At 43.0% G+C, this 26,275-nt stretch overlaps 1 protein-coding gene across 1 annotated transcript in view; it reads right to left on the bottom strand.

Moving 5' to 3' along the window:
• TRPM4 (transient receptor potential cation channel subfamily M member 4) overlaps positions 1-26,275 on the bottom strand; it is a 252,482-nt gene that overhangs the window by 103,530 nt on the left and 122,677 nt on the right. The window contains exons 6-11 of the mRNA XM_082274469.1: positions 19,712-19,889; positions 17,684-17,748; positions 17,003-17,185; positions 5,132-5,231; positions 4,884-5,002; positions 402-776 (exon numbers count right to left, since the gene is read on the bottom strand). Of these exons, the coding sequence (XP_082130595.1) occupies positions 402-776; positions 4,884-5,002; positions 5,132-5,231; positions 17,003-17,185; positions 17,684-17,748; positions 19,712-19,889 (1,020 nt within the window). The remainder of the gene's footprint in view (positions 1-401; positions 777-4,883; positions 5,003-5,131; positions 5,232-17,002; positions 17,186-17,683; positions 17,749-19,711; positions 19,890-26,275) is intronic.

Here is a 26,275-nt window from a genome sequence, read left to right as displayed (position 1 = left end):
AGCGGCGGTCATCGGGTCCGCCGCTCACACGCGCCGGGGGGGGTCCGTGAGCGAACGGGAGTGTGCCTCCGGTGGCGCACGCTCACTCCCTAGAGCCTCACAGGCTAGCGACATAGTACTACGTCACTTTGCCCATAGGGGCTGACTGCCGGCGTAGATAGTCGTTAGGCAGTCGGCAAGTGGTTAAAAGGCAAGCGGGTAGGCTCTCACACTACTTAGTTGTTGGTAAATCTACAGGAATGATACTATCAAATTTTACTCTATGGGAGAGGTTTTACAGTGTGAGCATCTACAGGGGTAGTTACACAAAAAATGGCCTTACATTCCCTATAAAGTGCAGCAGAACGTTTCGGAACTACAACAAAACAACAAAAAAATTACGTAAATATATAAAAATTTACAGCAGGGTTTCTTCTGTTCACAGAGTACTTGATGTTGCCCAGGACATGTGTGTAGAAGGGAGCACAAACGTCACCCATTAACTCTCGCAGAACCTTGGCCACTTCATAGAGCTTGAAGTCATGTCCCTTCCCACCAGTATCCACTGGAAGGTACTCCTGGTGATGATTCCCTTTGTTAGACTCTCTGCGCTCCTCGTGTTTGCGTTGAAGTAACTGGAAGAGTACAGTGTTATCCAGCACTGAGCTATACAGCTCTTCCAGTTGACCATAGGTCAGGTAGTCCACAATGTTCATTCCATTGTCCACAAAGAGTTTTACAAAGCTGGGTTTATCACTGACCAGAGCATCTGTCATTGTGTCCTCAAGATCGCATGCCTAAACAGAAGGTACAGAGTGATCACATTCTTTGAAAACTGAAGTACAAAAATCACATTATTATACATATGCATTTTAATTAATTGTTATCTCTAGGAAAACTAAAAACACAATGGAAATACATATATGGAAACGGTTTCAGGCCTTGTTCATATGAGTGGCCCCAGGGGCAATTATAACATGTGACTGTGCCAAAGAGTTATCGCAGACCCCCCCCCCCCCTCACCACTCACCTGGAACATGCAGCACATGCCGCAATGCTTTGCTTTGTTGCACACATTATACCCACTGTCTATCAGGTGCCAAATACAATCTATTCAAGTGAGTGGGTCCACTCTGCAACTGTATGTAATGCACATGGTTGCAGCACAGTGGTACGGGCTTTTCATGGGTAAAATAGGTAGACAAGAGGCAACATATCAATTGAAATGCGATCCATTGTGAGCCTTCCAAAGGACATGTGATCCAAGCATTCCTGCCAGACAACTTTCTATAGGGCTGGTCTAGGACCCAGCCTGTTAGACAATGAAGTAGCAGCACAACATTGGTGAGAGCGTTTTTGTGCTCCTTTATTGAGAATTTCACTGTGAAATGCAACAAAGCCTGACTGGCTTACAGTTCTGTCCCTCAATCTCCCTGTCTAAATGCTGCTCTGTAGGGCATTACAAGGGGCAAATAATTTAACACATTAAGATGCTATTGCCATTTTTACAAAATACAATGGATTATTTCTATTAATTAAAATTGTCTTGTTTAATGCAATTTTTAACCTGTATTATCACAACAGGCGATAACAGAAAAGATCAGTTTTTCTGTGGTTTTGTCATACCGTAAAAAAAGGGGGCGTCAAAACCTAAATGAGACAACTAATGCAGCTACCACATTTAAGGATTGGTGAGCTGAAATATATTACATTTTTGTTTTTGGGTTTAATGCCACTTTAATTGTATGTCTCATACAGTATACAACAAAGGATAGTCAAATTCTTACTGTAGAATCTTGCTCAGAAGTAAGAATGTAGATACTGGACAAGGGTGTTTCAGCCTCAGCTTTATCAGAAATATAATCATTCTGTGTTGTATAGCTGTAGCTACCAAATGGATTTGAATTGTTTTTTGCCAGATTATTATATTTTGGTGTTCCATCCCATTGCATTTATTCGCACAACATTTATTCGAGTAAAACGCGCAAAATTTTCTACCAAAAAAAGAAATCAAAGTTTGGGTGCGCGTTCTAAACAAGGGCTGGGGTGGGGTGGCAGTGGCAGCCAGTCCATTGAGGGCGCAGGCAAATTGTGAGTTCGCACTGCGCCTTTTCCGGGCTGCAGCCGCTCACTGTACGCGAGGGCGAAGAAAAAAAAAAACGTCCCCTCGTCGCATACAGTGGGCGGCCCGAACTAGGGGTGAGAATTCTTAATATCCGCTGTATGGTCGCCGCTTCATTTCCTCGCCTTGCCCACACATTACGGTAAGCATTGCTTTTGTACAATTCAGTGTTTTGCGTACCGTAAATTCAGTGTTCTTCATATTTTAATTGATATACTGGTACCCGTTAGATGGCAACTCAGGGTATCAAGAGAAAACGTTCTGCATATGACGCTTCATTCAAGCTCAAAGTTGATGATCATGCTGAAATTCACGGAAATCGAGCAGCTAGCCGAGAAAGGTATTGTGTTTATACCAGTTTACGTTGTCAATAAATGATTTTTATCATGGCCGCAAGTGTTCAACAACGTTTTTTTGTCAATTACAATGCTTGGTGTGAAACAAAATTTTATACCGATTTTTAATCGAAAATTAGGGGTGCGCATTATACACGTGTGCGCGTTATACTCGAATAAATACGGTACTTAAAAATCAAATATTTCCACCTCTGAACTGCTAATACTGCAGCAACCTGGAAGCTTTGGGTGCATGGAGGTATAGCTTTAAATGGGAAGCTGCCAAAACAGACCACCTCAGTGATCATCAGAAACATTAATTACATAGTGATAGGCATTTTCTAAATGCAGTGAGGCTGTGTGCAAGATCATAAATTGGGCCCTGTTCTTCAAAATGCCAAGCTATTCTTCAAATATATTATTAGTGAAAAGCTCAGGTCTGAGCATGTAGGCCCTATAAAAGATAATTTGGAGTTAGTGACTGGGCCAGGGACAAAAAAAAAGACAGAATGCATACAAATGCCCTCTTCAGCTCTGTGTATACAAATGAAAATGGGGGAGCTTGAGTCCATATCGAGGATAGTATTGAGGATAGTATTGACACAGCTCCTTCCTCTGGAGCTGTGGTTATAGGATTTCGTATATGGTGGTTTTCTATGTCTTTGTTTTTTTTTCTTTTTGCTGCACTAAATGAATGTGTGTCTTTTTTCAACCTGACTAACTATGTAACTAGATCTGCTCCATATAACATACTAAAAAAAAAAAAAATAATAATAATAAATTGTACCAGCTACTTGCTTAACCACTTAAGCCCCGGAAGATTTTACCCCCTTCCTGACCAGGGGGTATTTTGCGATTCGGCACTGCGTGACTTTAACTGACAATTGCGCGGTCTTGCAATGCTGTACCTAAACAAATTTGATGTCCTTTTTTCCCACAAATAGAGCTTTCTTTGGGTGGTATTTGATCACCTGTGCGATTTTTTGATCATGCGCTATAATCAAAAAAAGAGCGACAATTTTGCAAAAACAATTATATTTTTCAAATTTTTTATATAAAAATTCCCCCCCAAAAAAATGTAAAAATCAAAATTTTTTTCAATTTTTGGCCAATTTGTTTTCTGCTACCTATGTTTGGTAAAAAAAAAATCACAATAAGCGTATTTTGATTGGTTTGCGCAAAAGTTATTGCGTTTACTAACTAAGGGAAAGATTTTTGTCATTTTTGTTGTTTTTTTTTTTTAACGAGTAATGGCGGCGATCAGCGATTTTTTTTGCGGGACTGCGACATTGCGGCGGACAGATTGGACCCTTGACTGACATTTTTGACACTTTTGGGGGTACCAGTGACATTACTACAGTAATCAGTGCTATACATATGCACTGTTACTGTAAAAATGACACTGGCAGGGAAGGGGTTAACTTTATTGGAGAGGGAGGGGTTAAGTGTGTCCCTAGGGGCGTGCTTCTAACTGTGCAGGGATGTGGCTGTGTGTGTAACAGCAGAGATCAACGGTCCTACATAGCAGGCCTGTTAGATCAGTGCTTTTACACAGGGAAGAATGACAGGCGGCTTTGTTTACATTAGCCGCCTGCCTTTCTCCCTTCACAGCGGACGATCGCGAGTGACCGGCGGACATCGGGTCTGCCGGTCACACGCACGGAGGTGTCCGTGAAGGAGCCGAGGCGGGAGCGCGCCTCCGGCGGCACGCGCTCGCCCGCTATTGGCTCCCAGGCTAGTGACTTACCGGCACGTCACTTTGCCTGGCCGGGGCTGACCGCCGCAGTATATGTATTTGCGGTGGTCGGCAACCGTTTAATGATAAAATGTATTTCCTACAGGTTGTATATCAAAAGGGATTTCTATGCCACTAGGAATTTCTTGCCTTATTCCAGAATTTGTGGGCTATACAGCTTTAGATCTGGCTGGCAGTGCAGGAGGAGGTGAAGCACTAAGGTAAAGCAGCAGTGCGATATCACTAGCACACCCCTGGAACGTAATACTGCTAGCTGAGTCAGATTCTTGTTGCTTATGAATTGACAATTCAAGATTACAGGATGTGTGGCGTTAGGATTGCCAAACCACAACGTGGAGCTCACTTGTATTTCTGTCTTTATGTATGTCGCTTTGTTTGCAAGACCTTACAGAGTTTTAACGGTGGAAATGAAATACTAACATAGCTAACTGAGAGTGTTGTTGATTAATTCTTCCTGTATTGAATTTCTATCCTGTGCAGTGAGTGCATGTCACCACCCCCTCCCCCCTTAGGGATCCATGAGCATAGCATTGAAGAAAGCATGGAAGTTTAATACCATTGTCTTTGTAACAATTACACATCTTTTCAAATACGAAAAATGCTAGATCGCCCACTGCATATTACTTACTTTTACATCCATGCTGGTAGCCAACACTAAAACAATGCCATAATAATTTATAACTTGTCTTACCCGCCACTGGATTTCTCCATGAAACAGCTCTGTTTTGGCAATGTCCTCCCTGTTCCAGGCCACTGCTAATTTCAGTTCATCCAGATATTCGGTGGCATCGCTGGAATGCTTCTTGCAAGCTGCGCAGAGTTTTGAAAATCAACAGAAATCCTCCATTATTAAATATCAAAAACAGCAAAGACAGTCTAGTAGTCTACAATATAGTATTTTTTAGAACAATATAAAATACGTTAGCAGCACATTATTACCTTTAACTAAGGCTTTCAAGATAACAGTCTCAAAATCCTCTGTCCCATCTGCGTTTGAGTAGACGGTGACCAACTCGCGGTTCTCTACTATCTTTTCAACCTAGATTTGGCAAAGCTCATTATACTTTAAGGCAGACATACAGACAAAATACTACTCTCAGTAAATTAATACATTAAAAAGTAATGCTACTATATGATAAAATAGAAGAAAAATGCTTCACTTGATTGACTGGATTGCACAACAGTTAGTCAAAAAATTAATCTCGCACCTATGGCCCACATCTAAGTGACAGTCTGATAAATGTGATATATTAAAGAAAAGTTTCTGAAGGCACAGGTACCCACGTCTGCCTAATTGTCACACCTAATTAAAATAATTAATAGAGACAAGAAGGAACTGCACAAAAAACATATGTCACCTCACTGTACTGTGTGCATGAGCAGGGCTGGATAAGGATGGGGGGGGGGGGGGGGTAGAGGGGGGCAGTGTGAAATAGTTGGTGCTCAATTCTACTTGCCCCAGGCACAAGGTTTTATGTGAGGGGCACTGAAAACTGGTAATCAACATTCTGCTTGATTACCAAGAGTGGCAGCAGTGTCACTCCTGTGAAAAAAGCAGGGGCCTTGTTAGCTGCTGAAGGGAACATTCCGCTCTCATATCTCCAATAGAGATAGACCAAATAACCATCTGTTCGGTTTGCGCCAGAACTCTTGAACGTCACAAAAGTTAAGATATGAACGACAAACCCTATTGAAGTCTATGGGACCAAAACCTAAAAAATTTAAAGTCCCACTTTGGATTTTATGCAAGTTATTGGCCCTAAAAAAGGCTGATGTGGCTGAGAAGCCACTCGGATGTCATTACAAGGAGCGGGAGGGGACGCCCCCCCCTCCTGCCACCTTCTGCAGCTCGCCTGGGTCTCCCGTCCCATTGGGAGACCCGGGCAACCTGTCTGCATGGCTGCCGAAGACCCGTTCAAAGCCGCATTCGGCTCTGATCGGGTCTCCATGCAAAAACCCGGAAGTGATGTCATGAGTGAAATCACTTCTGGGTACAGTCTGGCGCCAGATTCAAAAAAATGACAGCATTCAAAAACAGCCAAACTTGGCATTTTGAATGCTTTTAAGTGCAGAGGAGGGGTTTGGGGTCTTTTAGACTCCCAGAACCCTTCACCAGAGTACCTGTAAAGTAAAAAAAAAAAAAAAAAAAATTTAAATGTACAAAAATATCGTCCAATATCGGCCAATACCGATATGCATTGAACAAAATATCGGCATCGGCAATGAAAAACCGATATCGGTCAATCACTAATTTTAACACCATTTATTTGTGGGCGTGACTCATATGCGTTTTCTTTGGTGCACGAGCTCACGGGGATGGGGAGCGCTATAAAAATGTTTTTGTTTTTTCAATTTAATTTAATTTATTTTTAACACTGTTTAAAAAAAAAAAAAACATTTAAATCTGATCACTTTTATTGCTGTCACAAGGAATGTAAACATCCCTTGTGACAATAATAAGCAGTGACCGGTACTCTTTATGGAAGAATCTGGGGTCTAAAAGCACTTCAAAGTATTCAAAATGCTGAAATCTGACAGTTTCTTTTAAATCGGTGCCATTGGCAGCCGAGTAAACTGGAAGCGAGGTCGTTAATTCTGAGTTACATGATCGGAGACCCGATCCGGCTTTATTCGGGACTCTAACCAGCCAGATGGCAGAGCAGCGGAAGGCGGGGGGGGGTGTTTGGACAGGACGTCCCCTCCCGCTCGCTGAGATAATGGCCAAGCAGCTGCTGAGCTGCATTGGTTGTTATCTCCAGAAAGCCGACCGCTGGCTCTAAGAAAACGGTACAGGGGTGATGCCTCTCCCTGTAGGCATCATCCTGGTACAACCATTTCTTTGAGCCAACGTACAGGTACGTCAGTTTGCGGGAAGTGGTTAAAAAGGAGGGGGCAGGCAGGGAACAAAAAATAAAACAATGGTTTAAAAAAAAAAAAAAAAAACATGCACGCAAAAAAAAAAAAAAGGGGTATACAGCACTGTATACAGCACTAAATGTTATATAATGCTGTGTTAAACACTGCATTACGTGAACACACTACACTGACACAAATTATACTAACAGTACATTAACACTTTACACTCTTGTACAAAAGTTTTTATTTTAAGAAGAGGCATAATCATACATCAAAAACATGGTACATGTGTACAATAAGACAAAAGAAAATGGAACGCATGGGAACAGATGGCAGCAAAACATGATACCGACATATGGCGTGAGCCAACCGGGAAACATCACGGACCAAATAATGGGTATCAACAAGTGGAAATGCATAAATAGGGACCTAAAATCCCTTAGTGCTTCACAAAGCAGGAAGACTAACAAAATGAAAAGTTCTATTACGTTCCAATGAGCAGACAGGGGCTGGGCCTGAGAGTACCGAGCCAGGAAGGAAAACAACATGAAAAGACAAGGAAAAGAGAGAAAGAAGGAGTGAAAAAGTAGGACAAACAAAGAGAAAAACGACAAAGAAAGAAGACTAGAGAAAGGGTGAGGAAGGGGAAGAGGGGGGAACGAGTCCTGCGGGGCGAGCGTCCAGGAGGCTTTAAAGGGAGAGAAGGGTGGTCTGGAATCTGGAAGGGGCAACGTTCGAAATCCAAGGGTCCCACACCTTAAGAAACTTGGCGTGGGAATCAGAAACTATCGCAGTCAACTTTTCATTAACGAGGATATCATTCATACGGTTCTTGACCGCCTCAAAACTAAGCAACGGGGTCTTCCAAGATCGGGCAATGGTCAGTTTCGTAGCTGTAAACAAATGCTGAGCCAACTGATGTTGTGTACAAGTCAGGTCAGGTATAGGTTTACACAAGAGTGCTTCATATGGGTCCCTCTTCAGGGTAACTTGAAAAATATTACGGAGCAAGGCATAAATCCTAATCCACAGTCTGCACACCTTGGGGCACTTCCACCAAATATGAGCCATAGTCCCTTCCTGAGCACATCCCCGGAAGCACAGGGGGGAATATGAGGGTATAAATTTAGCCAGCCTAGCCGGGGTATAGTACTACCGGTAAAATACCTTATATGCATTTTCCAGAATCAAGACATTTCGGGAACATTTAGAGAGAGCCGCCGTCATATGCCGCCAGTCTTCCCTGTCCAACCCGCCCCCCAATTCTAATTCCCAGTTAGAGTGATAGACCGTGAAAGGGGGTGTATCGCAGGCAATAATAGAGGCATATAAGAGGGATATGAGTCCCGGCGAGTGGGGCCGTGCCCTGCAGAGGCTTTCAAATGGCGTAAGTGTATAGGGTAAGGGTCTATGTTTAATGAGTTGCTGAAGAAAACTATGGAGTTGCATATATCGAAAATGTTCTCGCAAAGGTATATCGTGCGAAGAGCGGAGGGCCCCAAAAGGGAGTATCCTCGTGGGGGTAAATAACGAATGGACGTCCACGAAGCCATGGTCCGTCCACCATGAAAACACGCGTGGATTAGCAAGACCAGGTGGAAACATAGGGCAAGGGAAGAGACGCAGTAAGGGTAAGTGGGGGGAAATCAAATTGGCTGAGTACTTGACAGAGTCCCAGAGGCGGAGAGAGTGAAGGAGGCAAGGGCGCAAGTCCGGCGGTCGGAATTTAGGAGGGAGCCAAGGGATAGAAGAAAGGGGGACTGGGCTGGCATCCACCAAGTCAATCGTGGCCCATAGTGGCAATTGAAACGAGCCGTGTAAATGAGAGAGAGGGGCTATTGACGCTGCAGTGTAGTACGCCTTCAAATTCGGAACCGAGAACCCCCCAGAAATCCTCCGAGCATACAGAACGCGTTTATTAATACGGGGTCTAGAAGAACCCCAAATAAATTTCAGAATTTTGCGCTGATGAATGCGTAAGATATGAGAGGGAATCGGAACCGGTAGCACACGGAAATAGTACAATAGTTTAGGAAGATAGGTCATACGAACGGCCGTGATCCTACCAAACCAAGACAAAGAGAGGTGAGACCAGGAAGAAAGCAGGGATGTCAAGTGGCGAAAGAGAGGCGGATAATTAACAGCATAAAGACCCTCATACGTGGGAGATAGTTTAATACCTAGGTAGGGTAAAGCAGGGTGCCATTTGAAAGGAAAGGCCGCTTGAAGGGCCACCACATCCTCAGGGTGCAGAGTAACGGACATTGCACTAGATTTGGCAGGATTGATATGCAGGCCTGAGAAAACGGCAAATGCTAACACTTTACACTCAATCAAATGTTATGTAAATCTGTGTTAAACACTGCACTATGCTAACACACTACACACACTAAGACTAACAATTGACTAACACTCTACACTCAGAGTTCACAGTAAATGAACACACTAACTCGCTAGTAGCAAACCGAGCCTTGCTCTATCTCCAACTTCACACTGAAAAACCTTGCTATGGGAAAAATCCCTTTATAGTGTAGGGGTGGGACTAAGAGTACTGAGCCGTGATTGGAGAAAGTCATCATCACTTTGTCCATTGAGGGCTCTGTCATTGCTAACTGGTGAAGCCTTCAAATTAGGGACCTAGAATGCACTGTGAAGCACGCAATTCATTATGGGGTGCTTGGTGGGTGAACATCCCGCCTTGCAAATTTGGGTGTTCGCCGAATGGGCGAACAGGCGATGTTCGGGCCAAACATTTGCTCGGCTCAAACTGTTCGCCCAACTCTAATCTCCAATGGCAGCCTAGTGTGGATAGAAGAGAGAACGGAGAGGGAGTGCCAAGTTATAACTTTTCAGTATGGGTGTCCATTGGATAATGATGGCAGACCCCCATACTTCTGGTCTCCCCTTGTCATATGACATACCACATGATCAGAGATGGGAAGGAGAAGTTGCCTTCATTGCCTAGTGGGCGGCACACAATAAAAAGGAGGTCTGAACTGTAAGTACACTGTGGTTGAGGGGAGCAACACAGTCCCAGAGCTCCCCTCTTTCTCTTAAAGTCCCACAGATCCTCATAGCCACCAAACCTCCCTAAGACCCCCTAAGCTCCACTCTCTCCTTAATGTAACACAAGATCCCTAAGTAAAATGAACTGCACAAACCCCCAGACTCCTATCTCCCCTCTTTCATCCCACTGATGTAAAAAAAAGTCCTTCTCAGACTGACACCACTAATGCAGCAGTATTTTTTCCTCCCACTGACATTGATACAACATCATTTTTCCTACCCATTGATGCAGTGTCATTTTTACTTACTAGTGACACCACCAGCCAAAGGGCATATTTTCCTTACACCAATGCTGGGACATTTCTTACTTCACCATTTTCACCCCCCTCCCTCAGCTTCAGAGATCCACAGATCAGGTGCAAAAAACTGTCCACAGGACAATAATTGGTTGTGCACTTAACAACTCTAGCCTTTATGGAAAAGTGGGAAGAAGAAAGCTATTGTTGAAAGACAGCCATAAGAAATCTAGTTTGCAGTTTGTGAGAAGCTGGGGGACACAGCAAACCTGTGGAAGAAGGTGCTCTGGTCACATGAGATCAAAATTGAACTTTTTAGCCTAAAAGCAAAACCATGTGTGGCGGAAAACTAACACTGCACATCACCCTGAACACACCATTCCCACCGGGAAACATGGAGGTGGCAGCATCATGTTGTGGGGATGATTTTCTTTAGCAGGGAAGCTGGTCAGATTTGATGGGAAGATGGATGGAGTCAAATACAGGGCAATCTTAGAAGAAAACCTGTTAGAGTCTGCAAAAGACTTGAGAATGGGGCAGAGGTTCACCTTCCAGCAGGAGAATGACCCTAAACATACAACCATGGAATGGTTAGATCAAAACATATTCATGTGTTGGAATGGTCCAGTCAAAGTCCAGACCTAAATCCAATTGAGAATCTGTAGCAAGACTTAAAAATTGCTCCCCATCCAATCTGACAGCGCTTGAGCTATTTTGCACAGAAAAATGGGCAAAAATTTCACTCTAGATGTGCAAAGCTGGTAGAAACATACCCAAAATGAATTTCAGCTGTAATTGCAGTGAAAGATGGTTCTACAAAGTACTGACTCAGGGGTAGAGTTGAGCAAACACCTGGATGTTTTGGTTCGGCGGGTTCGACTGAATTTAAAAAAAAAGTCCGGGTTTGTTAACCAGACTTAACCCGAACTTTGCCCCGATCCCGAACCCCATTGAAGTCAATGGAGACCCAAACTTTTGAGCACTAAAATGCCTCTAAAACAAAAATGGAAAGGGATAGAGGGCTGAAAATGGCAGCAAACTCATCTTAAGAGCATGGCAAGTGCTCTGCAAACAAATGTGGATAGGGAAATAACTTAAAATAACATAAAAAACAGAAATATAAAAAATAATCATCTTGAATTATGTAGGAGGAGGATGAGGCCCATATGGAGTAGGAGGTTGAGGTGGCGGTGGATGGGGTGGTGTAGGTGGAAGCAGCGGTGGAGGAGGACAAGGTAGCCAACACTGGTTTTTGTTTTTAATTTTATTTATTTTTAAATTAGGGTACACCCCAAAAGAGTGAGAAAGATCAAAAATACAACAATGGCTGTGTAAGGCCGGTATACATGTTTATTCTGCACAAGGTACAGACAAGTCCTGTGGGATCCATGCCTGGTTCATTTTAATGAACGTGAGCTTGTCCACATTGGCTCTGGACAGGCGGCTGCGCTTGTCTGTGATAACGCCCCCAGCCGTGCTAAATACACGTTCAGATAATACACTGGCTGCAGGGCAGGCCAGCACCTCCAAGGCTTAAAGGGCAAGCTCAGGCCATGTGCCCAATTTGGAGACCCAGAAGTTAAAGGTGGCAGACCCATCATTCAGTACGTCTAGGCGTGTGCACACATACTGCTCCACCATGTTAGTGCTGGGTCGTGGTGCTGCTGGTGGAGCTCCTGTTGCAAGGAGAGGACGTGGTCGATCTATGCCAGCTACACGCACAAGTGAAACACCTTTCTCAGCTGCGAGTAGGCGACAGAACCTTACAGCAGTATTTGGCAGGGCCTAATGCGCCTCTACAAATGTTGAGGCCAGAACAAGTACAGGCTGAAAGGTCAGAGTTGGCACCTGCAGCCGATGTCCATCAACCTTTCACTTCACCCCCTTGCAAATCAGCCAAGCAGTCTGAGCCCCAAGTCATGCAGCAGTCTCTTCTTCTTTTTGGACTCTGTTAGCATGGTTTCCCAGGGCCATCCACCTAGCCCTGCCCCAGAAGTGGAAGAGATTGAGTGCACCGATGCCCAACCACTTATGTCTGAAGATGAGTACATGGGAGGACCATCGCAGCACGTCTCGGATGATGACGAAACACAGGTGCCAACTGCTGTGGAATTCCGAAATGTGGACACCGACAAGGGTTGCAGGGGTGGAGACTGCGTGGAAGATGATGTGGAGGACGATGAGGTCCTCGATCCCACATGGAATGAACGTCATACAGGTGACCTGAGTAGTTTTCAAGGAAGAGGCGGTGGTCGCAAAGAGCCGCCAGCACAGCAGAAGAGGTAGCAGGGTGCAAAAGTGGAGCAGCCGTGCCCTAGACACTACGCCTGCTACTGCCCAACGCAGCAAGGGACCGAGCACCCCAAAGCCAGCTCAAAGAAGTTCCCTAGCGTGGCAGTTCTTCAGACAATGTGATGATGACAGGACACGAGTGGTTTGCACGCTGTGCAATCAGAGCCTGAAGCGAGGCATAAACCTTCTCAACCTAAGCACAACCTGCATGACCAGGCATCTAAGTGCAAAGCACGAGCTGCAGTGGAGTAGACACTTTAAAAACCAAGAAAGGTCTCTGGCTCCTCCTGCTTCCTCTTCTGCTGCTGCAGTCTCGGCCTCTTCCTCCACCTCTGTAGTGAGACCGGAAACCTGCCACCCCGCAAACAAAGGATCTGCCAGCAACACCACAACCTGGGTCACCAACAACCATCTCCACAATGTCCCGTGGAAGCGTTCAGCTTTCTATCTCCCAAACACTGGAGCAGAAGAGGAAGTACCCCCCCTACCCACCCGCAATCCCTGGCCCTGAATGCCAGCATTTCAAAATTCCTGGCCTTTGAAATGCTGTCATTCCGTCTGGTGGAGACGCAGAGTTTTAAAAGCCTTATGGCGGTGGCTGTCCCACAGTACGTCGTGCCCAGCCGCCACTACTTTTCTAGGCAAGCCATCCCTTCCCTGCCCAACCAAGTGGGTGACAAAATCAGGTGTGCACTGCGCAACGCTATCTGTGGCAAGGTCCACCTAACTACGGATATGTGGACCAGTAAACACGGTCAGGGATGTTATATATCCCTAACAGCACACTAGGTAAATGCAGTGGCGGCTGGGCCAGAAGCGGATAGCAGTTTGGCACATGTCCTTCCACCACCAAGGATTGCAGTGCACTTCAGTTTGGCTCCTGTTCCTAACTCCTCCTACTCCGCTTCCTCATCCTCTACCGCCTCCTCATCCAGTCAGCGTAACACCTTCACCACCAACTTCAGCACAGCCAGTTTTAAAACTTGCCTGTTTGGGGGAAAAAACACAAACCATGCAGGAGTTGTGGAGGGCCATTCAACAGCAGACCGATGAGTGGTTAGTGCCAGTGAGCCTCAAGCCCGGCCTGGTGGTGTGCGATAATGGGCGAAATCTCGTAGCAGCTCTGAGCCTAGCCGGTTTGACACACATCCCTTGCCTGGCGCATGTGCTGAATTTGGTGGTGCAGAGGTTCCTTAGAAATTACCTCGATATATCAGAGCTGCTGCAGGAAGTGCGGGCCGTCTGTGTGCACTTTCGGCGTTCTCACCCTGCTGCTGCTTGCCTGTCAGCGCAACTTCGGCCTTCCTGCTCACCGCCTCATATGTGACGTGCCCACAAGGTGAAACTCCAAATTTCACATGCTGGCCAGACTGTGTGAGCAACAGCAGGCCATACTGGAGTTTCAGCTGCAGCACACACGCATGAGTCGCTCTGAGGAACAGCACCACTTCACCACCAGTAACTGGGCCTCTATGCGAGACTTGTGTGCCTTGTTGCGCTGTAACATATGCAGACTAGGCCACAATGTAATATTTTTTCACTAAATGGGTGTTTATTGAATAGCGGAATAGAACAACAGTATCCAAAGGGTGTATCTCACAGTAAAATATGCAGACTAGGCCGCAATGTAATATTTTTTCCCTAAATGGGTGTTTACTGAATAGCAGAATAGAACAACAGTATAGAAAGTGTGTATCTCACAATAAAATATGCAGACTGGGCCGCAATTTATTTTTTTTCCCCTAAATGGGTTTGTATTGCAAAGTGGAATACAACAGTATGCAATGGGTGTATCTCACTGTAACATATGCAGACAGAGCCGCAATTAACCTTTTTTTCCCCTAAATGGGTTTTTATTGCAATGCGCAACACAACAGTATGCAATGGGTGTATCTCACTAATATATGCAGACAGGCCCGCAATCAACTTTTTTTGTCCCTAAATGTTTTTTTTTTATTGCACTGCGCAATACAACAGTATGCAATGGGTGTATCTCACTGTAACGTATGAATGAAAAGCTGATAAATAATTGTCCCCTTAATTGGTGCTTGTTGAATAACAGATTTGAAATGCAGTGTCTGTCTAAACGCTCACAGTAAAATATGAAGGAAAAACGTTTTTTTTTCCTTTTTGAATGCAGATTAAGCAGACACATATGCACTCAGCTTGCAGTAAATGGCCGCTACACATCGCACGCCTAACAGGTTGGATACTGTTGTTGTTCTATTCCGCTATTGAATAAAAAAAAACAAAAACATTTGAATGAAAAACTGAAAAATTATTTTTTTTCCCCTAAATACTGAAAAAGAATTATTTTCCCCTTACATTAGTGCTTTTTGAAGAACAGGTTAGAAAAGCAGTGTCTGTCTAAAGACTGTATGTCAAAGTTAAATATGAAGGAAACATTTTTTTTTCTTTTTTAAATGCAGATTAGGCAGACACATATGCACTGCGCTTGCATCAAATGTGCAGCACCGCACACCTAACAGACTGATAAAGGTTTTTTTTCTCCATTCTCCTCCTCACTGGGCTCAGGTCAGGGCGTAAAGATTGTGCACTGCACCCCCACACAATACAATCAATGTAGATTGCTGTCTATGCTTTCCCTCAAAACAATCTCCAGCCTGACCCTACAGTAATCTCCTATCTCTCCCTCCGGGCAAAAAGATTGTGCACGCACCCCACACATTCAAAGCAATGTAGATCGCAGTATGATTAAAGCAGATTGTTGCTATCTATGCTTTCCCTAAAAGCAATCTCCAGCCTGACCCTACAGTAATCTCCTATCTCTCCCTCTGGGCAAAAAGATTGTGCACTGCACCCCCACACAATAAAATCAATGTAGATCACTGCATGATTTAAGCAGATTGTTCCTATGCTTTCCCTAAAAGCAATCTCCAGCCTGACACTACAGTAAACTCCTATCTCTCCCTCAGCAGCAGCAGTCAGGAACCTCTCCCTAGTATAGTTATAGCAGAGTGATGCGCAGCACTATGTGACTCCAGCTTATATAGAGTCTGGGTCACATGCTGCACTGGCCAATCACAGCCATGCCATTAGTAGGCATGGCTGTGATGGCTTCTAGGGCACACTACTTAAACGCTTGCTGCCTTGCACCTGTTGAAAGCGTGCCATTAAAACCGTGCCAAAACATCAAATAACGTTACCGAACAACGGACAGTACACGAACATAAAGTGAAATGTTCTGGTTCGGGTCTGGGTAACGAATACCCAAAAGCCGGGTACGAACCCGAACAATACAGTCCGGGTTAGCTCAACCCTACTCAGGGGGGCTGACTAAAAACACACACCACACTTTTCAGATATATATATGTGTAAAAATTTGGAAAACCAGTTAATATTTTCTTTCTACTTCACAATTATGTGCAATGTTGTGTTGGTCTATAACATAAAATCCCAATAAAATACATTTACGTTTTTGGCTAAAAAAACATGACAAAATGTGGAAAATTTCAAGGGGTATGAATACATTTTTCAAGGCACTGTACACTATATACAGTAGGCATTATGCTTAAATTAAGTCTTTGGATTTTCACTGTTCACCATGGTGACATGAAATGTGAGAATGGTGCTAAGTTGCAATAATGCAAATTTTACCAGTGACAATTTTGTAAAGCAATGGAAGATAAAAACAAAAGAGAAGCAGAAGCCTATTTCATAACAAATCAATAACCATGTAACTATCTTTGTGTGGGTTGCCCTTCCAAATGCAATTATATAGAAAAGCTCCAACAAACCTTGTTTGTTTCCTGACTGTCTCTGGCTTCAATACTTTGAGACACTGTGGTTCATTTATTAAAAAGAGTAAGGGTAAATATTCACTTTGCAAAGAACATGTTCACATAGCATAGGGACAGTGTATAGGGAGGAAAGTAGAGCGGGATTTTAACACAAATAATATTAAAAACATGTAGACAACCAGACTCCATATAAGATAAACTTCTACAGTCTATGATCTGATAGATTTCAGAAGCGCTAAAAATCAATGTGCTTCCCGATAACTGATCGATTCTTCGAAATATTGTGAAATGCATCACAGGTGTCTACAGAAGTAGTAGTGCATTAGGGTCATGTGCATTTTTGAAGGCATGAATGTGTGTTGGGGACCAATTGTACGTGAACAAAAGCACCTCCTAAATACGTTCACAATGCGTAAAAGAAAATGTGCATTACAATGTCTATGCACATGTTTGTATAAATGCATGTGTAAGAATAGGGCCTTAGAGCTGCAAGCACTTGTTATTTAAACACATGATTTTTGGATGATGCCTACTTATATCATAGTAATTTGTGTTATTATTGTAACTATTATTCTTCAGTTTTGACACATGTCTCTCACCTTCCCAATCATTTTGGTCAAATTCTCCTTGGGAAAATGCACTTTTAACTTCTCTTCTATTACAGTTCTAATGGATTCTATTGGCAATGACTCCTCTAGGATTTCAGCCAGACAGTCGGCAACCCCCCCAGAACCAGCAACCAAGAGGCATGGAATGGGGCTCATTGTGGCATTGTAGACTCTCTGAAAATAGCATAAATTAGGTTATATAGAGGGGAAAATGAAAATCAATGTAACAATCAGCAATAGAATATTTTATCACACAAGCCATATGGATTCTACAGTAAAATGAAAAACAGATTCTAAAGAAAATAAAAAATACAACATTACTTGTTTCGTATGTATTTTAAGGCCTATGTGAGGAATTACCTTTAGCTGCAAATTCTAATTTTGTTTGCCATCCTCATGCACTGTAGGAAATCTTCTAGTTTTTTAGATTTTAAAGTTATGACCTATATGAAGCTGATAAGTGATCAAAGCACCAGAATTAAATATCTTAGGTTTGGGTGGATAAATCCTTTAATGATAACGGCATTTCAATTTGAAATTTCAATTACTTTACTGTATGTAAAACACGGCAGAAGCTATGAAAGACATGAGACTTAGCAGTTAAATATTTCAGTAAAGGGTTGTTCAAGGGAAGATTTTGTCTCTGTAACCTCTAAAAAAAACATGCTTTACCTCCAGCATCTTGGACTCTCCAGCAATAAGCATGCACAGAACAGGGATTTCAATGCTTCCTTTACCTGAAAGATAATACAAAATTGCTTCATCATATAAATGGTCTGAATAAAGTAAAACAGTAAAAAATAGGATTGTTTACAAACAGAGGAATGGCAGCGCTAATCGCAACTATATGCATTTATTGGAGTTTTTATCATGCAAACTATTTTTGTGCACAATGTATATAATGGGAGTGCCTTTTTAATGTTTTAATAAATGTTAATGTTTTTAATGAAAGCACTGTGAATGTTTTATATGCTTTACTCTGAGCTAGATTAAACCTATATAGAAGAGGAAATGTGAAGGCAGAGTGGTGGAGAGAGCTACAGAAATACCTGAGGGGGAAAGGCTTATTGTGACCCTTATCATTTAGTGGTCATACTCCAACTCGGCAGCAGGCACGCTCAGAAATGCGACGTCATCCAGTTATGACGCCGGAGCTTACCGCTCTCTAAGCCTCATTTTTCGCTTGTTTGCTCTCCATGCCTCATTCTCGCTCCAGTTCCATCCACCTCTATTGCTATTGCGGCATAATGGTGAAGAGGAGAGAATGACTCCGATGGCGGCGTCCACATAGGATGATGAAAACTCCCATCTTGAAACAGCCAGGATGGTTGTCTACCCACTACTTGTAATTTTGAACTGATGTGAGTGTTAATTATATCTTATTAGAAAATTGACTTTTTCTAAGGACAATCATTTTAAAGCACTGTGGATGACTTTTTGAGGTTTCACGTTTCACATTTTTGATGAAGGAAGAAGTATTTTATGGTATAATTTTAGAGTATCATTTTCACATATTTGAGGAGGCTGCTTTTAGAGTAAAATTGTTCTTAGCATGATTCACATGTAACCATTTTAACTAATTTTGATTAAGAGGCAAAGTAGTGCTGCACTTATTAATATCTTAACAAATGTTTTTTAAATAACCCCATAGAATTTGCTTGGTTGTTGTGGGTGGTAGATACTATTTCCATTACTCCTATGTAGCTACAGCCACTAAATTTTTTTTTAAATCAGTCAAAAAAAAAAAGAATAAATTGTTCTTCACGCAACTTTCAATATAGTATACTGCTAAAAAAAAAAAAAAAAAAAAAAAAAACACTTTATCTTGCTAGACTTGCACTGAAAAAAAATAACACATGGAATTTGATTTGTTGTTGTGAGTAAAAAAAATGTTGCATGGACATTGAAAGGAAGTAAGCAATTTTCCAAGGACATTTGAAAGTACAGACAGGAGAGAGATCCTAGAGACTTTGGATTAAGGCCATTCCCAGAGTCAGCTGTGTGTGTGTTGTAAAGGGGACATAGCGTCCAGGGTCCTGAAGAGCGCCGTAGTCTATTTAATTTCTTGTGAAAGGACTTTGTTTGTACTGTCCACCAGAGAAAGATCAGTTTCCTCAAGTTTGCTACAGGCTCATAGTTCTATAGAAGATAAGTGGCCCACTATTTGTACATAGTTTTGGAGCATCCCACTCAATTCTCTAACCCCATTCAATTTACCCAATAAATAAAACCATCAAAAAAGAAAACTCTAGGGCAACTGTTGAAGAAAAGAACCCTGGGCATCTTTCTAGCGGCTCCTACAGGGCTAGCGCTACACCAAAGTTCATTATTCTTGTCTAGCTACTGTATATCCAGCTCAGTCAGTATCAGCTCACTTTCTAGCATCCATTACAAATACTAGAATAATATTCTTTCATTATCTGTAAATGTCCTTCCTTATCTACAGTACATGACCTGCTTTGAGTAACTAAGTCATGGGTAAATCTAAGTGCAATGTTTCAGTTGTAGAATTGTAGGCACATTTAACAAACAGTGCAAAAGCAACCATGATGTGCCAATTGCCAAAGGCAGTAACCTATAAAATCAAATCAGATTTCTCTGCTTGGCAGGTTAGCAAAAGCTGAATGCTGATTGGTTGCTGTGGAATATATCAGTTTACAGATTGCCACACTGAATAATCTAGCTACACTTTACACTTACCCCCAACTCCAGTCTTCTGTCGTGATATGTGCTCCTCCAGCCTGAATCTAAAGCTAGTTTCACCTCCCATTTGTTCATTGGTGCCATCATCCGCTAAGAGGAAAACAGAGTAATTGTTGTCCAGTGAATAAGTTGGCCCGTCCACATTTTCCATGTAGTATTTTGCTGGAGACGACCCCTGGAAACAATGGTGACAGCTATGAATCAATACCATAAACGATTACACATTTAAAGGATGTCATGTTTCACATGCCTTGTTATATGTCTTTAAATGTTATATGTATTCTCCTGCCCTTGGTTTCTCCTCTCCCCTCCTCTCCTCTGTTTACCCTGTATAGATAGCTCCACCCCTTTGTTCATTTTTCTCAGTAATGCATCTCAGCCTCATGTCTCATGGAGTGGATCACATTATGATCTTTTGACCTATCCGATGTTCATTGTTGTAAGATCCTCACAGTTTATGGAATAAACTTCACAAGATCTTCAAGGTGTCATCTGGATAAAGTCATGTCTGTAAATTCAGCTAAGATTGAGGGTTATCACTATCTTGATTTTTTGCCCGGTTTTGCATGTGTTCCTGCACATTCACAACTGAGCTTTTTGTAACTCCAAGCTCTAAAATGCTCAACAGCCCCTTGTTAATCCCTAGTACCCCTAGTAGAAGTCTAGGCAAAAGTTTTTCCTGGTGCCTCCGTGGCATTATACATGTGATAGTAGCCCCGCCTACTTCTGCCCACAGGACCTGTGCATAGCAAAGAGTTAAAGAGGTTGTAAACCCAATCATTTTTTTTTTAACCTGAAAGAGAAACGCATAATGAGCTAGTATGCATCGCATATTAGCTCATTATGAAATACTTACCTTAGAACGAGCCCCCGCCGTGCCGCCCGCTTACCTCTATGACAGGCGACATGTTCAGTTGCCCGTCTCCCAGGATCGCGGCATCTAGCCATCTGATTGGCCGGAGCCGCGGTGACCTCACTCCCACGCGCGGGAGCCGACGGTCATGGCACGGGGCTCTGAAGGAACGGCACAGCAGCCGTTCCTTCAGAGCGCATGCGCCAGTGATGTCACTGGCTGCATGTAAGGTAAATATCTCCTAAACGGTGCATGTTTAGGAGATATTTACAGTACATATAGGTAAGACTTATCATAGGCTTACCTATAGGTAAAAGTTGCGGAGGAGGGTTTACTTCCTCTTTAACATCCACACAACAGCTCATTTACCTTTTTTGGAACTCACAGTTAGTGTGAAGAGCAGAAACCTTTACCTGCCATCTTTGGTGGTTTGCTGCCCAGGTTCAGCCTCTCCTGTAGTGCAGTCCTTGACCTTAGGGATGCTAAATGCTCTGATAAGGCAGGGAGCCCCTTGGGGTGAAACATTGGGTGCCAACTAACCCCACATACAGCAGATCAGCCAGAGCTATGTTCCTCACAAGAGCAGTCAGTGTCTGGAGCCTGCCTCCCCGAAATGAGTGGATCCATGGAACATTGACACCGCATTTCCAAGACAAGTATTTTTTTTTTTTTTTTAATTTATCTTTGAATGGACTCATAAGTTGTGTTTTACATCTCCTCTCAGATGAGTTGCAGCTGCACCATGTTCCAGTTTGGCAATTGTGGAAAAGAAAGCTACGGGTCTACATTCAAGGGAGTGATGCATTGAACATGTGAACTGAATAGAGCTTGGGGGGAGGGGCATATTTGGTTTGAGCAAGTACTACCCCAGTGGCCATCTTTGAGTTGGGCAAGACTGCCTGGAAGCCATCTTGGATATTGGGAAGGTTGCCAGGATTGGGGGGGGGGGGGCAGACAAAAGAGTAGAGGAACTTGGGTTTAAAGACCCAGCAGCTTACAGCTAGGGTGTCGACAGGATAGGACTGCACGCTCATACCTGCAAACCTGCATCAAGGGCTATTTCCTGCTACCTAGCGAATAGATATGTCCTTGCTCATGTCTCAGTGTGGCATTATTACTATACCTGACTAAATGTTAGTGTTCCAGCTGCCCTGCACTAAAAGGTCACTGCATAACAAAGATCCACATAGTTTCTATAGGTAAGGGTCATCAGACCACATAGGTATTTTGCTGCTAAAAGAGTTCATACAGGTGCTATCTGGCCTCTCCCTCAGCTAGGGGATCCTCTTCAATACTGCAAACGCAAACACTATGGCCTGAAGAGCGTGTCAGGACTGCCTTAAAGAAGCAGAAAGAAGCTCTCCAACCCATTATGCTTAGTCACAAGGAATTGCTGTGAATCCTGAGTGAAGTTGCATTTACAAAGTAAATAAAGTCTCAAGATTGCCTTAAAGAGGGTGATAATTTGTTCTACACACTATTCAAAGCCTCAAAGGATTGCTGTTAGCCTGGGTAAAGTTGCCTTTACAAGATAAAGAGTTTGTCAAGATTGCCTTAAAGGGGTAAACAGAAGCTCTCCTACCCACTATTCATAGCCACAAAGGATTGCTGTTAGTCTGAGTGAAGTAACCATATGCAAGGTATGGTGAATAACTCAAGCTGCATTCCAATACTGTTGCTACCAACTGCATAAAGCCTCCCCCAGCAGAGAGCAGGCAAACTGCTGGCAAGGAAGAACAGAGGATAAGATTGAACTTTATGTTCAGCCTGAGGCTTTGTCCCTGCTGGCCATGTTCTTTTAAGGTAGGTAAGTTTACCATGAGTGGAGAAGAACCAGTGGATCCAGGTAATAAACCAGAGGAGGCTCTAGGTAAGAAACTTGCTACAGCATTTTCTTAGTCGGAAGAAGTAGCCTGTATGGACTTCCAGGGACAGGTTCTCTTTGAGACAGTCTAGGTCAACACCCCCTAAGCAATTTCTGTGCCTTGCTGTCAGAACCCATGCAATACCAATCTGGGTTCCTGCCTCTGTCCATTGGTCAGCACCTTGTGTACTAGTATGCTGGACCCAGTACTAGCCTCATTGCCTTCCTGAAATATTCTCTGAGAGATCCTTAGATGGGGAATAATTGCTGGGGGCTCTTTCAAGCAACTTGACATGGTCCTCCAGATATTATAGTAATTTGGATAGGTTCAAACCTGCAGAGATCGTCATTGGAACAGACTCACCTTGGAAAATTTCTGGATGGCCTTACTCACAGTGATCTGGATCTCCATTTTTGTATGAGAGGTCGAGAACTGAGGGTAGCCTCGTGTGAGGCAATTCAATTGGCCTGGTTTTATCCCAGGCCTTTACAGGCCTTTTTCTTCAAGGGACAAGTTGACTCAGTCTTTGGTCAGGTGATTTCCCTATTGCTGAAGCTCAGGGGTCTCGCTTTGAAGCAAGGAAGTCTCTCTTTTAAGGAATCCCCATGGAAAAATGCCTCAGACAGTGGATCGTTCTGGGGAAGAGACTTTGACACCCTTATTTTCAAGGTGCTTGTTTGTCTTTGGTGTCTTGTTTCCCAAGGTAAAATGCAGAAGTTCTGGGCTGTTTTATACAATCTGGGTCTAAGCAGACAATGCCCTGAAGGTGGCGTATTTCAATTTTCAGGTGGATCCAGAGTTTTGCATTAGCAAAAGATAGATTGGTATCCTTGGCAAAATTTCAGGCTCCAGCCTTGTCAGGCATGAGCATTCCAGGTTTACATAGTGGCAGACAGACTGCATCTGATAGCAGTGCCTAAACCTGTGAGACTGATTTATACCCTTGGTGCCATTCCTGAGGTAGTGTCCCAGGTAGGCAACTTCAAAGGTCGATTACTGGGCCCCTGAGGTGAAACCAAAGGCCAAGTAATTTTGACTCAGGTGCGGTGGTCCTCTGGTAGGATGCCCTGGTGACTCTCAGTACTTCTTCCCACTTATGTCAACCAGGTTGTGCTGTCTGGCTAAGTGGTGTAAATCTCTGGACAAACATACAAAATACATCCACCGACAGTAGTCATTTCAAGTAGCACCTACTTTGATGGTCTTTTAGTGACTGGATTATAGCGTACGAGCTTCTCAAAGCATTGGTGGCTCAAAGGCAAAAATTTGGATTTTGCCCCTTCTTATATCTTCATGAGGGAGAGTGACAGGCGGACCACTGAATGATTACCACAATTAGAGACATTCACTCTTATCTGAAGCCAGCTTCTGGTAAAATAATTCTTGAGGAGGCTCTTCGAGCCGCAGGCAGTACACAGCTTTGCTGTTGTCATGGCATCAAGAGCCTGTGGACGTTTGTTTGCCTATCCCATAGTGGGTTTGTTCTGACCATCAGGTGAAGTGCTTCTTCAATACATCTAGATCTATGATGGCACACTTGCAAACAGTCATTAGCTAGCCATAGCAGCAATACCTAGTTCCTTAGGAACTAACAATGGTAGAAGGCTCCAGAGCACAATCGCTTTGCGGTTCCTAAAGTTAATTCTAAGGTCCCATATTATGGCTGGGCTGAAACTATCAAAAGTAATTGCTGTACGTTCCTCCACCAGCATCTGGACATCATGGGCACCTTATGCAGAGATGTCAGACAACACGAAAGGCAGGCAAGCTAATCAGGTTCTATTATGGTGCATTCTTTCACATGTGTGCTGCCATGGAGGCACCAGGAAAACAGGAAATGGTATCATATTTACTGTAATGTTCCTATCCTGGTGCCTATCCATGGCAGCATACTGAACCCATCCAGTTAATTCCTAACCATGTACAGGTAAAGGGGTGTTGTGGGGGAGTTAACTCTTTATAGCTCTGCACTGGTCCTGTGGGTGGAAGTAGGTGGGGCTACAATTACATATATGCTGCCATTGATAGGCCCCAAGCAAGGAAAATTAAAAAGTATGACACCATTTTACGTTTCTTGTCATTTTGGATAGAGTAAGCCAGGGTTATAAACCCCGTGTCCCATTGTGGAGATCTCCATTCACTTCCTGTCCGATACCCAAACAGGAAGTGAGATGAAATCCCTGAAAATTAAGGGACTTTCTTGGGGACCCCCAGAACTAGTATCCCCATTGAAAATTTTCCCCTCTATTACTTTTCTGGGGATAAAACGAAATTTTGGATTTTCTTTTACATTCACTTTCAATGTTGAATTGTAAACAGGACAAATAGAGAGGGTGAATTTCCTTAACAGGGGCAATAAAAAATTGACAAGCGTTCTAATCCCTCTCCACTCTATCCAAAACAAGAAAAAACAAGTTTTGCCTTCAGTTATACTTTAACTATATTCGGCTCTAATCAATCTCCTCTCCCTTAACTGTTTTTCTCCCTTAACAAATCTCCTTAACTCCTCTCCCTTAAAACATTTTCTGCCAATGTATTTTTTATTTCTAGCTTTTACCTACTCTATATGTTATATTTAATAATAAAGGATTAAAGTGTTTGATATACGAAACATGTTAACAAAGTACCGACATCCCAGTTGAATAATCAATATGTGGTAGAAAAGGACTACCAAAAAAAGTGGATGGGGGCTCGAGGTGTTCGAGCCTTCATCCAGAAAGTACATGGAAAGCCATGGATGAGCATAGAAAGGAAAGAAATGTAGGGAGGGGGAAAAGCAAAGGCTGGGTAAAAAAGGGGGGGACGAGAGACAGAAAATGAAGAAGGAAAGAGAGGGAGGGGAAGAGAAGGGGAACAGGAAGAGAGAAGAGAAAAAAATATATGGAAAAAGAGGAAAGAGAAGAAAAAAGAAGAACAAAGAGACAAAAAATAGAAAAATGAGAAAAAAAGAAAGAAAAAAAGAAGAACAGAACAAAGATCCAAGAAAGAATATTAATGAGGGCTGGTGGGATTTTAATGGTACCGTAGAAAAAATCATAGAAAAGGTGATAAAATCAAGTATTTTATTTATACATCATTAAAAACCAGGTAGGGGAAAACATTTGTATATGTATAAAAACATATCAGCGGGTACAAACAGTACAGTAACAAAGGTATGGACAATAAGCGATGATAGATTTATAGCTCATCCGGTGTGCAAGACCTCGGAGAATTAACCCAACATGTTTCGCAGCCTGTATAGGGCTGCTTCTTCAGGGGTCTGTAACATGCTATATAAGAGGAGAGTTTTAATAAACCTATGTAGAAACAAAACAAGTAATGAATAAACAAATAAAATACAACTTAATGGTTAAACATGCACATGCGGCTCCTGTGTGTACAATGCACAGCCCATCACCACAAATCATCACCCGGCAGTGCACCAAGGAGGGAGAGAGCCCGGGATCCCCACAATACGTCTTACCCACGGATGTGGAGGAGAAATAAGACAAGGATAGTCAAATGGCGTAAGTGTTGTGAACCAACCGAGGTACCCCGAGGGATACCAGTAGGGTTCGAAAAATAAAAAGAGAGAGCACACCAAAAATTTCCAAAGGGATATCCAAGGGAAGTGTTTGCTAAGGCAAGTAAAAGTAAAAATAGAACTTAAAAGGCAATAAATTTACCTTTAATGGTACTGAATTATATATGACTCGATAATGAGACCGAGTGATTTGGAACCCTAAAGCTCCTATCTCTCACAGAGAATGCTGATAAAATATGGAGAGGCCGATTGAGGAAAAAGCAACTAAGCGTCTACAGCTGCAGTGGGTAGTGTCTAATTGTCATGCTCGTTCTGAGGTA

The sequence above is a fragment of the Pelophylax lessonae genome, assembly GCF_965119305.1.
Source record: "Pelophylax lessonae genome assembly, chromosome: 12".
NCBI classification, from domain to species: domain Eukaryota; kingdom Metazoa; phylum Chordata; class Amphibia; order Anura; family Ranidae; genus Pelophylax; species Pelophylax lessonae.
Note: the sequence above shows the minus strand (reverse complement) of the source record. Positions and strands in the feature narration are given on the sequence as shown.